A 14,975-nucleotide genomic window follows, 5' to 3' on the forward strand; every position below is an offset into this window, starting at 1 on the left:
GGAAATTCCATGGGCCACAGCTGCATCCCACCTCGCTCCAGCAGCCAACTTCTCCACGGGAGCTTTCCCGGCGAGATGTGAGGCATTACAAGCTTCAAACCCAGAGTCTGAGAAGCAGCAAACTTCTATAAATGAAAATGCTGGTATCCTCTTAGCGCCGATCTCCCCCAACGCCTTGTGGGGAGCCGTGCGGTGAAGGGGGGGAGCTCTGCAGAGGAATGATTGCATTCCCAAAACTTTTCTTGTGTTTCTATTTGGGAGTGGAGTTCTTGGGACAATTTGTCACATTTGGTTCTGACTTAGTATGCTAAAAAATAACTCCCTCTTCACCTGACCACTGAGAGTGACAGCCAGGTGTCAGGACAGCCCTGTGGAGGGAGAGGTCTGCCCTCGCTGCCGATGAGTCAGGTACGAGGCCAGCTCGAGCATCTGGACTAATTTGTCCTGAGCTGAGCTGCCGGCTGCCTGCCATTTCCTCCCCTCCCGCCCTTATTTGGAGTCCCTGACAGCTGAGCCGCAAACCAACGGGGGAGCTGGGCGCCGGCCAACCGTCACCCTCTGCTTCCCCGCATGGGTCCGGCTGCTGATGAGAAAGAAGCCTGAGGCATCGCTGTGAGATAACCAAGGACTCTTTTTTGCTCTTCTCACACCTTTGAAGTGGGAACCTCTTGAGGCAAATCAACAAGAATGTGGCTCCTGCAGCTGGGGGTCCCGGGCTCGTTGGAGCTGCTCAAGGCGGAGGGGCTGTGAAGAGCTGGCTGGACTGATAACTTTAAAAGGGCATCTTCTGCTGGCTCCTCGCTCAGCTGCTTTATCGCTGCAAGTGACAGAATGGGGAGGGTTCCGTCCCTCTTGTGCTCTCAGAGAGCCAAGGGGCTATAAAAAGAGGAGGCGCAGGGCAGCTGGGAGACGGAGACGGAGGAAGGCCACGGGTGGGAAAGCAGAGAGGAGAGAGAAGAGTCAGCAAGCACCAGACCTCCCCTTGACCGACGCCAGCATGGGCTCCGCCACCATCGCCGCGAGCTTCCTCCTCTTTCTGGCGTTTCAGCTCCCAAGGCAAACCGGAGCGAACCCCGTGTATGGCTCTGTGTCCAACGCAGACCTGATGGATTTCAAGGTAGGGCCAGGAAAGGGGCACGGTCTGGGATGAGGGGGCTTTGTGACGCTGTGCCAGGCAGTGAGACGTCTCCCTTTCCCTGTTTTCCTTTTGTAAAGAACTTGCTGGACCATTTGGAGGACAAGATGCCTTTAGAAGATGAGGCTATGCCCCAACAAGTACTAAGCGAGCAGAATGAGGAAGCTGGGGTCCCTCTCAGCCCCCTTTCTGAGGTGCCTCCCTGGACCGGGGAGGTCCACCCAGCCCAGAGAGATGGGGGTGCCCTTGGGCGTGGCCCCTGGGAACCCTCCGATAGATCTGCCCTCCTGAACAGCAAGCTGAGGGCGCTGCTCGCTGTCCCTCGGAGCCGGCGGAGGTCCAGCTGCTTCGGGGGCAGGATGGACAGGATTGGAGCCCAGAGCGGACTGGGCTGCAACAGCTTCCGGGTAAGAGGAACTGCGGATGGAAATGGGGTGGGCGGGAAGGAAATTGTGGTTTTGTTGAGGTTCAAACCTTGTGAAAGAATACCACCAGGGGACGCCTTCAGCAGGAAAGGGAACAGCACAGAAGCTTACTCCCTTTGAAATTTCTGTCCCAACTGGGTAGGTGCCCCATGAGTCTCAGAACCATGATACCATCCTCAGCTACAGTCTGCTGAGAAAATGCTAAGAAGAAAAGAAGTCACTGCTAGGAGCACTTGGAACTTAATATGTTCACGGGGCCAAGTCACCTGCGTACCGCTGATTGGCAGTTCATGGCCCTCGAGGAACTGTCAGATCCCGAAGGATTGGAATTTACCAGGATTGACTTTTACTAGCTTCTAATGGGCAATTTGTTTACCAGTTCGTGGAACTCAGAGGGTCGTCAAGCTGGAGCGGGGGCTGGTGGGAAGGGAGCACGGTCCTATGAAACTGACTTTCTCCAGTGGAGGGAGGTCACCAAGTCAAACATGTCTCTGCTCTCTTTGTAGTACCGAAGATAACGGCCAGGGAGGAAAAGGCGGGCCAGGCCCCCGGCAGACTTCAAGAGACCCTCACCCCCTGGGATCTCTCATTCAACTTCGTCCCATCTCGTTGCCATCAGGTTGAGTTGTGACGAGTGTCCTATTCAAGCATCAGCCTCCTGTCAACATTTCTCACATTTTATGCTAAATGTAGATAAAGTGGTTTAGTTGTGGCTTCTCCACTTCTCCCACCCATGCGTTAAATTTTAATCACCTGTTACTGACATCGGTTTGAAAGTGAATAAACTTCAGCACCACGGACAGAAGCTGGAGGCTTGGTGTGATTTCTTTCATTTCCTGGGGAAGGGAGTTCAGCCTGATAGTCCTTGTCATTTTACCTTTTGTCAAAGAGAATAATGCTCAGTTCTTTTCTTCCTCCTTTTTTAAAAAAATAACAAACTTATTTTGGGGAGCAGTTAGAGGTTCACAGCAAAATTGAACAGGAAGTAGAGATTCCCCACATATCCCTGTCCGTCCCACATGCACATCCTCCTTCATTATCAACATCCCTGCCAGAGTGGGACATTTGTTACCATGGACGAACCTGCAATGACACATCATGATCACTTAACGTCCATAGTTCACATCGAGTTCACTCTTGGTGGTGTACCTTCTATGGGTTTGGACAACTTCGGCTTCCTTTCATTTCTCCCTCCGTGAGCATGGTGTGTATGTGTGTGTGTGTGTAGGGGTCGGGTCTCAAACTACAGCTCTCAACTTGCTCTCACTCATACTGCAGCCTCACCATGGATCCTGAAAAAGCCCCTGGAGACCAAAAGGGCATTTATCTGTATATTCAGATTTGCTCACATTCAGGGCACTTATTTATTGAAAAGAAAACTTACAAACATCTGGGCTTTTCTTCTGGTTACATCGAACGTAGCTTGTACTCAATATGACACTTTTTGTACACTTAGTGTTTTTTCGTTACTGTTATTATTATTGTTTTTTAGAGGCACATATGTAAAATAAGGGCACTAACTCTTCTCTGACACCTTTTGAGAGGTAGTGCGCCAGCTGAGTGAATTGCACTTTTAATCTGAAGAAGAGTAGGCAGGATATTTGGGTTTAAAAGCTGAGCAAAGTGAAGAAAGAAATGTTTGCTGTGCTGACAAACTTCACGTTTATGTGACTTTTGGGCACTAAATTTAAAAATTAGCCATTGGCTTTCCCAAATTCAGGTCCAAGGTGTTTGGACTTGTAGGTTTTACTAAGGTGGGAGCCACTGGAGAAGTTTTCTGTATCTGCTTCTGAAAAGGGTGCTGCCCAAAGCAGAAAGTACCAGGCCCTGAGCTCACCTGCAACATGAAGCAGGGCTCTGACCAATTTTCCCAGCTGTTACCCCCCGACACCACACTCTCCGAATCAGATTCTACGACACTCCTCCAACAACCCTCCACCTTCGCTTTCCCACGCCCTTATTCACACTGTTCCTTCCACCTAGAATGTCCTCTATCCAGAGCCCTTGAGACCGTTTTGCTCATTTCTCAAGGCTCATTGAGAATGCCACTTCTTCGCTGAAGCCTTCCCTGACACCACATGCCCAGGACAAATGAAGCTCTTCACTGGCAGCATTTTATAACTATCGTATAGCTATTATCATAGACCACAATTTGTCTTGGTATGCAACTGCGTCTGTGTGCCTGAACTGCAAGCTCCTGGAGGGTCAATGCCCCTTCAGCAGCCCCTGCAGCACGTGGCACTTTGGGTGCTCTATAAATGTCGGTCAAATTCTCTTGGTCTGTTACAGAAATTGAGAAAAGAGGAAATAAATTAGCAACGTGCTCCTTGTAGAGGGAAGGGGAGGCCAGGAGTGAATTGATGGTTAGAGAGGGAGGTGGGGAAAGAACAGTAAGGTAACCAGTTCTCATAAAGATGTTCCTTACGTGGACTCTGAACGCAGAGGGTGGAAAGCCAAGAACAGAGGACTAACAAGGACCAGGAGGGTGGAGAGCAAGGAAGAAGGGTCTGTCCAAAGCCGGCTCCTGAGGTCCGGCACTGGGGGAGTGGGAGCTGCTGAGAGGAGAGGAGTGGGGACCTGGGCTCACTGCCAGGGTGTCGCAGTGACATAGCGGGTGCTCGCCAATGGAATTCACTGAACGTGCCAAATACCGTAAGGCACAAGAGATGCCCCTGGAACTTAGAGGACCCTCGGGGATGGGTGGACGGGGGGTGGGGTGGGGGTGGGCGGAAGGGGGGATGGGCGGAGGGACCTGAGCCGACTGAGACCGTTTGCCACTGTGGAGTGGCAACGCGAGGCAGGACAACTGGAGACCAAGAACATCACCTTTCCGGCAAAATAAAATGTGAGCAGAGAGCCATGGCAGGTGGCAGCGACGGAAGCTGGCTGCAAGGGCTAAACGTCCTCAGGCCCAGCACCAGGTCCATTTGTTCTGGTTGGACCTCAGGGAAAGCTGCCTGTGGGGCAGCCTCCTAAACGCAACACCAACAGGAACCGAATGGCTTCTCCACCGACTGCTGCGGGAAGGAAAGGCTGGAAGGACAGGTGGCTTTATAGGAGGAAACGACCTGTAAACTAGGCCCAACAGCATCGATGTGAAGGGGGAACAGGAGACGGGGAACACCGGTGGTTTTTGCTAAGATCTTCAGGACTAAACTGGTTCTTATACTAAGGTGGTGAGTGGCCCCCTGCGGATGAAGAGTCCTGCTGGGAGAGCTACAGAAAAAGACCCGAGACTATAAACCCCTTCCCCAGCTGTGCAACTTTTACATATTAGAGAGAGAGAGGGAGTGAAATGAAAACCAAGTATGTACCACTCTAAAGAAAGTGCACGGTGGAGACAGGAGGATGATGGAGATGAAGACATTTTATTCTGACATGTTACAGTTATAGTGAGAACTTCCACGTTCCAAGAGTTCAAATAAGAATAGAATTTTACAAATTAAAAAAAAAATACAATTTATATACACAGTAGAATTAGCTAACATTACCACATAAACAAACAGTGCAAACAGAAAGGAAGCTGCTACTGTTGAAGTGACCAAGCTCCACGAGCCGTGGGGCAATACTGCACATCAACACTGCAGGCCTGGGAGGGCGCTGCTGGCCCTTCCGGAGGCTTTCTTGCCCCCCCAGGGCCGTGTCAGTGCGTGATTTTGCATCAGAAATGTCATATGGTCAGCTGGGTCAAGTATACAAGTGTCCATTCCTGTCCGGACTGTTAGTTAAACAAGGTCACAAGCAAATCGTCCCCCAGAGCACAAAGGTCCCCCAGTCGGGTGGGGACTCTTGGCCCCCTCCCCCATCACCTCGGCCAGGGAAACAGGAAACCATCTCTAGCCAACCCCAGCCCCAGCCCCCTGAGGGTTTCTGTTTATCCAGGTGCCAGGTTCACTGGGAGGTGATCAGGCTGGCAACAGGTGGGATATTGAAATGCAGATTTCTAACTAACAGAAATCAAAGGAGGGAGGCTTACAGTTATTTTGTTACAAGTGGAGCCCCGCTTGTCTCTGGGCTTGTCTGGAAAGGGCAAGATGCCAGGAGAGGACACGAAATAACGTGCCTTCCCAGAGGGGCTGGGTTTGGGTCCTCCTTGGTGGCCGTCCAGTCCGTTCTGGGGGAGGGAGGCGTTTGCTCTCTGCCGTCTATCTCTGGGCTACACTGAAGGGAACAAAATATCTGGTGACTTAAACACGACGTGATGTGCAGGAGGCATAAATCCCGACACCACTCACCCAGGGTGTCCAGGAGGCCAGCAGCCTGCGACCCCGCCCTCTGGAGGTGGGAGATCCTCAAGCAGGACCTCAGTGCTACCAATTTCAGGAGAGGAAAGGAGAGGGAAGAGGAAAGCAGGTTCCTGGTATGGGCGGTCATGCCATTCGCCTGACTTGGGCATTGGTTTGCTTCTCAATAAAAGAAATAATGCGGTCAAGTTCCAAATGCTGCCTTAAAATACTGGCAGCTGGTTGAACGCAATCACATTTAGAAGGGCTTGCCCTTTGGTCCTTGTAATTTCCCGAACTACTTACTGGGAGTTTCATCTGTGTTTCATAAGTCAAGTGCACCCAAGAAGTTGAAAATTTTATAGGTCGAAGTAATCTTGGTCAGAGATTAAGAAAATGGAGGAATGGAGGGGCCAGAGTCATTGGCAATGATGCTGATGCAGCCCCCCCGCGTAGGTGGAGTTGTTCCCTAGAGTGTGTGGAGCGCAAGACCTGAGCCAGCAAAGCTGGGCGGACACCCACTCCCCAGGCTTAAAGGCGGCAACAGAAGTCGGGAGGCTGAGGGGAGAGAACTGTGTTGCTGAGGCCTGGCACTGACGTCCTCAGGCAAATTCCATGATTAAAAAACAAACAAACAAACAACTAACGTAATGCAAATGAATGCCACCTTGACCCTCAGAGCACACCTGCCACACGGTTGCACGATGGGCCTAAGATGTTGCTAAACGTGTAGAGAGAGCACAAGAGGAAAGTAAGCGCAAATGCCTTTGGGTGCCTGTCCAGAGAGGACCAACCAGCCCAAAGGGAAACTAAGTCACTGAAAGAGAGGGAGGTTTCCTTTGCTTGATGTTAAAACCCCGGGGCACGTGCTGGCAGGAGCCACCTCCCTCTCCCCGCTGTTAACCCCTCCTGAAGTTTCCACTGCTGAGCCGCTCGGTAGGCTGCGGATGGCCAGCAGGAGGCCAGTGAGAAGTGCTCGCGAAGGGCAGACACCCTCTTCCTCGAATAAACATCTGCTGTACTGTCACACTCTGGCTTTTTAAGCCACGTCGTGTACCTGTGAGTGGACCTGGCTCAGGATTCACTCCTTTCCATCTTCTGAACAACGGCACCATTGCCCAGAGTCAAGTGAAGCAGCTTTATCTAGGGGTGCCCTGCTTTTAGGGGTGATGCCAAGATCCTCTGGGCTGGGGTTGCTTCACCAGGAAGATGCAGGTAAAACGTAAGGAAAGTTTAGTAATTCCATGGAGAAGAAAAGGACCAGGGTAAAAACGTGGCACTCGGAGACCACGGGTAATTTGGAAAATGGAGAGGAAGCGGAAATGCTGAAACCTAGGGCAGATGTGAATCTAACCCTACTGTCAGAGTTACTGTTCAGGAACTATTAGCGGGGTTTGAATGCTTTGTGCTTCTAGGGCTCTAGATTCACAGCACAGCGGCGAGACCAGAGCACCAGCTCACACCCAGAAGCAGAACCTCCCTCAAAATGAACTGCTCAAGATGTCAACTTCAGAGTCCCAGTGAAGGCGGGCCTCCCTGAAACAGGCGTAGTTTCCTCAGGGCCCAATTCCTCAATTTAGTAATTGACTGAATTCTGCAACTGGCATTCCACCCAGTGTTTGCCTCGGTCAAGGTCCCTCCCATGACGGTTTAAGGCAACAGCTGGGTTCCCTAGGAAAGGAGCAAAGAGGTGGTGGGGAACCTGCTCCGAGCGCCCCCACCAGTGGGTGAGGCCTGACTTCCCTTCTGGTCCTGGTGCTAGCGGGGAGGAGGGGCTGGGGCCTGTGCCAGCACTGGATGGGGGCGCGCAGGGGGCAGGAAACGGGAAGACACTGGCTGAGGTCACACAAGTCCAGACCCTGATGGCTTGACACCACCCCCAGGAGCTCTGACGGCAAAGTGTTCGATGATTGCAGGCTTTCCAAGCCAGCGGGCGACTGGGAATCTTCCTGGCCAGCCGTGGCGGCGGAGCCCGAGCTGTAGCTCCCGGAGAGGACGGGCTGGCACGTGGCGGCGAGGCCGAGCCGGGCCGTCATAGGGTCTGGTAGTGCTGCCGCAGCCGTGCCTGCAGAAACTCACGTGTCAGGTTGTGCCGTGTGATGACCCCAACGATCTAGGACGAAGCAAAAACAGACCCAAGTCACCTGCAGAGTGAACCCCACTGGGACGAGAACATGAGGGACAGGAGTGGACAGAGCTTGCCCGGCCCGTCTCAATAAACGGCAGGGCCAGAATCAGGTCCTGGAAGGACGGGGACAGGCCTGACAACGTTATCAAGACACTCATTTCAAAGGCCACCTAGGGCTTCTCTGGTGGCCCAGTGGTTGAGAGTCTGCCTGCCAATGCAGGGGACACGGGTTCGAGCCCTGGTCTGGGAAGATCCCACGTGCCGCGGAGCAGCTAAGCCCGTGAGCCATGGCCGCTGAGCCTGCGCGTCTGGAGCTTGTGCTCCGCCAACAAGAGAGGCCGCGACAGTGAGAGGCCCCGCGCACCACGATGAAGAGTGGCCCCGGCTCGCCGCCACTACAGAAAGCCCTCTCACAGAAACGAAGACCCAACACACCCAAAAATAAATAAATTTATTTTTAAAAAAAAGGCCACCTAATTTCTAGATGGGAACAAGATAAAGACACAACTCGCGATCGCAAGCTGGAGGCCAGTGGGATGAATTCAGCTCCCAATGGTTTCAGTTGGGCCGGCTAGAATCTGAATGTGAATGTCTTTTTAAACAGGGCCCACGCTCTCTAGCTTCTCAGCCACCACACGCAGCCTGCTTGGTGTGCCTGTGCAAGACGCAGAGCCCAGGGAAGGCTTCTGAGCGGCGGTGACCCCTGCTCCAGCTCAGAAATACCATCTTTCAGAGCTACCTGAGTCACTGTGATATTGGGATTTATAATAACACATATTTGGACTTTGTCCTAGTTCCTGGCACAAAGCTCTCAAAACTCTTGGCACTTCCTAAGTGATGAGTAATAAGGGTGCCTTATTATTCCTAACAAGCCCCTTTCAACCACCCCAGCGTTTATGTTAATGAAGTAACTTTTAGAAAGCCCTTTAAGGATGGAGGCTGGTTTCCCAGGGAACCAAGTGTGTGACTAGAAGATTGGAACTTTCATTCCCACCACCCCCTAGCTGTGGGAGGGGAGGGCTGGAGGTTGAATCGAGCACCAATGGCCAATGATGTGATCAATCATGCTTATGTCATGAAGCCTCTATTAAAATCCCTGAGCTACAGGGTCTGGAGAACGTCCAGGCTGGTGAACACGTAAGGTGCTAGGTGGTACCAGAGAGGATGCAGAGCTGGGCACCCCTTCCCCATCCCACATCCCTTGCCCGGTGTATCTCCTCCATCCGGCCGTTCCGGGGTTACTAAATTATTGTTTACTATAAAAGGATATAAGTAACTGTTTTCCGGAGTTCTGTGAGCAGGGGGTCATGGGAACCTCCTATTTACAGCCAGTCAGTCAGGAGCACAGGTGACAACCTGGACTTTCCGTTGATAACTGAAGTGGGGGGAAGGCGGATGTGATGAACGGTCTTGTGGGGCTGAGCCCTCAATCCGAGGGACCCGACGCCGCCCCCAGCAGACAGCGCCAGGGCCGAGTTGAGTTTGGGACGCCCAGCTGGTACCCAGAGAACCAGAGAACTGCTTTGTGTGGGGAACACCCGGCCTCCTCCGCCAAGCCAGTGACAGACGCACAGCAGAGCATGAGAGTCCAGAGAACCAGAGTCTTCCCTAAACGGGTATTTTCCACAGCCATCGCAGTGACTCACAGCTGTCACTGAGGTGGGTGTCCCACACCATAAACTGCGTTAGAACTGTCAGCGCGGCTGTGTTTCAAGGAACACGATTTGACTCCCTGCCACTAAATCCGCGTAAGGACACGCCGTGCCGTCGGAGGGCCTGCTGTGACCCTCACTTTGGAGAGGCGTCACTTCCTGGAGGGCAACGAGGTGACACCCACCGAAAGCCTCAAACAGGTGACCGTAAATGGTGAAATCTGACTAGATATTGCACAACAGAGGACAACTGAATAAGTGACCGGACTGCCACGCGACGGAATGCTCCCGAGCTGTCAAAGTATCCCAAGTGAACACTCTCTGCTGTGGAAAGTCATTTCCTAGAGATTAACTGAAAAATTAAGGTATTAAACAGGATAAATAGTGTTAATATCTTCACTAAACCTTGACATATAAAACCTCTATGTCTAGACACAGAGGAAAAAAACAAGATATACTTTGAAAAGTTAACATGGCTGCCTCTACAGAGATCAGGGTTTGGCATTTCTTTTTCCTGCCTATCTATATTTTCACATTTTCCTACAAACACCAATGTCTGTGGAATAAGAAAAACAATGGAGTTCTAAGAAAAAGAAAACAATGGGAAAATCTGTAGCAATAATTACTAGGTATTTTACTTTTCAAAACTCTCCAAGTATTTTGTCTGAAACTCCCTCATTTACTGCTACAAATTCCCATAACGGGGGGGAACTGACCCCCTCCTCAAGGAGGCACCATCAGGTCAAGGGTGAAGAGGAAGGTTTCAGGACAGACAAGGCCCTAAGCGCTTCTGGGCCTCAGAGGGAAGACCGGTGAGACGCTGGCGACATCTGCCGGCCACACAGGAGACGGCGTAGAAGAAACACCCCGGAGGCAAAGGGGAAGGTTCCCGAAGCTACCGCAGTCTCCCCCTCCACCCCTGCGCCCCTCACCCCCAGTGGGGAGCCACAGAGCAGGTCGGGTCTGAGAAGCCTCCCTGTGGGATTCTGCTGCTCCTTCCTGGGTGAGAGGCCCAGCCTCCCCGGCAGCACTGCCCTTAGAGGGTCCCTTCCAGAAGATGCGGCCGCAGGCACACGCGCCCTTACGCTCACCTCTCCCACCGCATTCACCACCGGCAAGTGCCGCAGGCCCATCGTTCTGAACAGGTTGAAAACTTGGGAGACGTGGGTGTTGGGGGAAACAGTGAAGGGCGCGGGGTTCATGTACGGGGTGACGTCCTGCAGAGGAGACAACACAGGGGACCTGTGGCCTGTCCTGCCCGGCCAGGATCAGATGCCAACCGTGCAGACGAGCAGCGGTCCACGCAGGACAGGCCCTCGGCCTCCGTGCCTGGCCCCGTCCCCAAGGGAAGCCCGTCTCACCACGATCATGCGCGGGTTCAGCAGGGTCAGGTCCAGGTCGTGGATGTCAGGGTACCGCGGGTAATCCTCGGCCATCTCAGCGTAGGAGAGGCGCGGCTGGCTGGCGCTCTGCAACCCCAACCGAGACAGTCCTCGCACCGAACGCGGCAACTGGCAGGGTCACCTTTAGAGACCCCCTCCCTCTGCGTCTGAGAGCGGGGCGGGGCAGGGGCGGGGCGGGGCCAGAGCAGGTGCTGCACAGCCAGCTCTCCGCCAATTCCCAGCTGTGTCTCCCTGGGCCAGTCCCCTAATCTCTCTGAACTTCCCTTTCATCTGTAAAGCAGACCTGAGCTATTTTAGAGTTTCAACGAGAAAAGTGCTAACTAATAGTAGCTGTGTGGGGTGACTTGTGTCACCCCAAAAGATACGTCCGAGTCCTAACGCCTGGTACCTGTGAACGTGGCCTCATTGGAAACAAGGCCTTTGTGGATGGAATCAAGTTAAGATGAGGTCATATTGGAGCAGGGTGGGCTCTAAACCCAATGACTGCTGTCCTTATGAGAGAGGAGAGGACACACGGGGAGAGAGTGGGTGACGGGGAGGCAGACGTGAGTGGGGAGCCTCCAGTCGAGACAGGCCGAGGACCGCTGGTGCCCACCACAAACGAGGAAGGCGCCTCCAGAGGAAGCACGGCCCTGCCGACACCTGCGTCTTGTCCTGTGGCCTGAGAACTCTGAAAGGATACCCTGCTGTTGTTTGAAGTCACCCAGTTTGCGGCGACTGGAAATGGCAGCCACAGGAGACTCACACGGGAGCTTCGCGACTCCTCCTGCATTCTGAGTCTTCTGGACTTTCCCTCAGCTCTCACTGCTGCTGACCGTCATCGGGCAGCTGGGCCGCCACTACCAGCTCTCGAGCGGGGCACAGGAAGCACAGGTGCTAGTCACTGCCCTGCCCCGCTCTGCTCCCCTTAACTCCCCTCTGCACACAGCCCTCCCCGTCCACCACTGACTCGGGCCAGCTCTGGCGGCTCCTGTGTGCAGGCCCTGTGTAGTCTGGCCCACTTCATGCCTCCAAATTCCCTGTCCCCTGTGCTCCGCACGTGACCTTTCCCCCATTCCAGCAGAGCTGGGCCTCCCCACAGGCCACACCCCAAGCCTGAGCCTCTCCACCCATGGCCTTTTCTGTCCTGCCCATGCGAGCTTCTCTTCTGCAGGCCAGTGAGACCATGAGTGACCTCAGCTGGCTGCCCACAGGCAAGACCCAAAGCAGGAGAGTCAGTCTGGAAACTAGTCCTCTGGGTGACTTTTTCAGGCTCCATCTGAAGGGGTCAAGTGTGTCCCAGGTCGCTATAGGGACCACTTTGAACACAGCCCACCTATGCCTGCTATCTCGACAAAAACCAAAGAGAAAAAAGAAAACTACAGGGGAATCGATGAGAAGAAGGGTATTTCTCTGGATGACACATGTAACAAAGTTCATTCACGGCAGACATTAAAGGCAGAAACTACATTAAGAGCCCACCGGCCAGAAGGACACTCAGCCCCGGGTGAGGAACTACGGGAAGAGGCGCCGGAGGGCAACTCACAGCTCTGCTCGGGCTCAGCGCAGGGACCCTGCCTGCAGCGGGGGCCACGCGGCCACACACACCGCTGGACGGCAGGTGCACGGACTGTGCTCCCACCACCCTCGTGCCTTCCAGAATCCTGGTGGGGACAAGAAAGGAGACTCACCGACTGGCTTTCAGAATAACAAACTCCTCGGACGAGCAGGGTGACGAGCTGCGAGCGCAGGATCAGGCCGTGGAAGGTCAGTGGGCGGAAGCGCTCCTCCATGGTCCAGTCTTCGCTTGGGGACTGGTCAGGGTATAGGTTGGGGTAGGGAGTGTATCTGTTATACAGAAACCAGACGCTGCCTAGGACACCCTCAGCAGGATCACTTCCCGTCCACGTCCCCGACCCCCTCCCCCAAGCCCCCCGGACAGCCCCGGCGGGCGGGCGAGGGGCTGACGGCCCCGCAGGCGGCCACGCTCCCTCACCTCCGCTCGAGCATCTGCTGCAGGAGGTCCTCCTTCTCGCCCGGGTCCTCGGAGGTCACGTGCTCGTCGCACACGTTCCGCAGCTCGCTGGATGGGTAGGACTTCATGGACTGGCTCCGCCTGCGCTGCTCACCGGCGCGGGTGAGGATGCTGCACTTCTGTGGGTGGGAGGGGCGGCGACGACGGCCAGCTAGCGCGGGCGTGCCAGCACCCACTCAGGTGAGGATGTGGGTGACAGTGCGGGTCAAAAGCACAGGCCTATGCCGAACTGCAAGAAACCTTCACAGCGGCTCAGGGGCTTGTGATTCAAAGGAGCCTCTTGGAGCCCAAGGTTTTTGCCAGCCCAGCACCCCTACTCCTTTGATCTGGGGACAGCATCTCAATGCTCCTACGTCACGTCTTGGCGGTCCTATCAACTGACGTGCCCCCCAGCCTCCGAAGCCAAGGGTGGGCACATGACCCAAGTGAGGCAGTGGGACTCTCCCTCAGCGCAGGTGCCTTCTGGTACCTGCAGAGGGGCCACTGGCCACCTGCTCGCCCAGAGTGCACTGCTCCTGGTGCTTCAGCTTTCCTGTCCATCCTGCAGTTTCCATGGACTTTTTTCTTTCTTAAGTAGGTCAAAGTCCATTGTTGGCAACTCAGAACCCTCCCCGATACAACCTGCACCAAATACTCAAGACTGATGTTTAAAACAACAATCTATCCACGTGCTTGCTGCAGTGGGAATGAACACACGTCCTGACGGCCTAACACAGTCCTTACTCATTGCGTAGTCTATACTCACTGTCCAGTCCACACTCACTGTCGCGTGCAATGAAAAGAGTGCTGACTTTCACAAGAGCCAACCAGGGCCACCCCATCTACGGGGTGTGACAAGCACGGCATCACTGTGGGCAGCAGGGAACCACTTGTCCATCGCCCACCTCTCCTCCGGGGCCGTTTCCTTTACCTTGTACTTGATGTTGTTACTGATGAGCTGGTTGCCCTTCATGAACTCCTTCTCATTGCCCCGGTTCTCCGTGACCACTGGGAAGGCGTGGTGGACAGTGGTACGCAGGATGCTGACCAGAGACTGGATGCGGGTGTGCGGGTAGACGTAGGTCAGGTTGGGCTCCATGATGTCGCTGGCTCGCAGTCTGGGGGAAGGAGGGAAGCGGTCCGCACTCGTGACAGAGTCCACGGCACCGGGAGCAAGCCATGACGGAGCTACGCTGCCTCTCCTGCACTGCCTGGACCACCTGGGCCCCTTTTCTGAACCATCTCTAGCAGTTCCTTGAACACACTCATTCCTTGGTACTTCCGTCCCCTTCACACATGCTGTTCCCGGTGCCTGGAATGCCCTTCCTTGCTCTGTCAGACGTGTGGGCCAAGACCCTCAGCTCAATATGAATGTCCCCCCTCCACAAACCTCATCCAGTTGCTCAGGGGTTTGGCCATCGCTCCTCAGCACCCCATGGCACATGCCAGTATCACCCCTGAACTGCTAATTATACTGGAATTAAAATGTTTGGGCGTCCCTTTAGACCAGGGATGGCAACTGTCACCCACAGGTCCAATCTGGTCACGCTCGCTCGTTTACATGTTGTCTGTGGCTGCTTCTACACTAAAGCGGCAGGACAGAGAGCACATGGCCTGCAAATATTTACTATCTGGCCCTTTCCAGAAGTTCGCTGACCCCTACGTTAGACTTTAAGCACCTTGCACGATCCCAGACATGGGAGGCCTGAACTATCTGTCGGCTGACGGATAAGCTGGTGATTATGCCCAGAGGAATCACTGCTGATAGGACGACACCTCGCTGGGCACACACGAGGCAGCTAGTTCTCACTCACAGGGCTTGGAGCCTAAATTTAAACACTCAATCATAACACTTCCTATTTAACCAGAATGCCACAGCGGCCGAACCATCCACGAAGCGGCCCTGCCCGCCCCAGTCCCCAGCTGCACGGGGCCGCTCCACCATCCCGAACACACTTGGGTACAGACGTGCTTGCTGTTGGAAGGACCTTGCTGTTGTTACTTACCTTCTTCCAA

General features: G+C 54.1%; 2 protein-coding genes across 14 annotated transcripts in view; one reads left to right on the forward strand and one right to left on the reverse strand.

Moving 5' to 3' along the window:
* The first annotated feature begins 787 nt into the window (after nt 1-787).
* Nucleotides 788-2,367, forward strand: NPPA (natriuretic peptide A). Its single transcript, XM_027110727.1, has 3 exons — nt 788-1,117; nt 1,216-1,542; nt 2,067-2,367. The coding sequence occupies exons 1-3, from the start codon at nt 998-1,000 to the stop codon at nt 2,076-2,078; spliced, it is 459 nt and encodes a 152-aa protein (XP_026966528.1). The 5' UTR covers nt 788-997; the 3' UTR covers nt 2,079-2,367.
* Nucleotides 2,368-4,909: 2,542 nt separating this feature from the next.
* CLCN6 (Cl-/H+ antiporter 6) overlaps nt 4,910-14,975 on the reverse strand; it is a 28,696-nt gene continuing 18,630 nt past the window's right edge. For 6 of the 13 annotated variants that reach the window (XM_027110156.1, XM_027110159.1, XM_027110157.1 and 3 more), the window contains 6 exons: nt 13,891-14,077; nt 12,942-13,099; nt 12,637-12,793; nt 10,925-11,032; nt 10,655-10,780; nt 4,910-7,896 (listed from right to left, as the gene is read on the reverse strand). In XM_027110156.1, coding sequence (XP_026965957.1) covers nt 7,816-7,896; nt 10,655-10,780; nt 10,925-11,032; nt 12,637-12,793; nt 12,942-13,099; nt 13,891-14,077 — 817 coding nt within the window. In that variant the 3' untranslated portion in view covers nt 4,910-7,815. Of the gene's footprint in view, nt 7,897-8,296; nt 9,916-10,654; nt 10,781-10,924; nt 11,033-11,053; nt 12,610-12,636; nt 12,794-12,941; nt 13,132-13,890; nt 14,078-14,975 lie in introns of those variants that run through there. The other 7 variants (XM_027110158.1, XR_003433447.1, XR_003433446.1 and 4 more) reach the window with 7 other exon arrangements.

This window comes from Aethalodelphis obliquidens, unplaced genomic scaffold, assembly GCF_003676395.1.
Source record: "Aethalodelphis obliquidens isolate GAN/ISIS:26980383/991018 unplaced genomic scaffold, ASM367639v1 scaffold9, whole genome shotgun sequence".
NCBI classification, from domain to species: domain Eukaryota; kingdom Metazoa; phylum Chordata; class Mammalia; order Artiodactyla; family Delphinidae; genus Aethalodelphis; species Aethalodelphis obliquidens.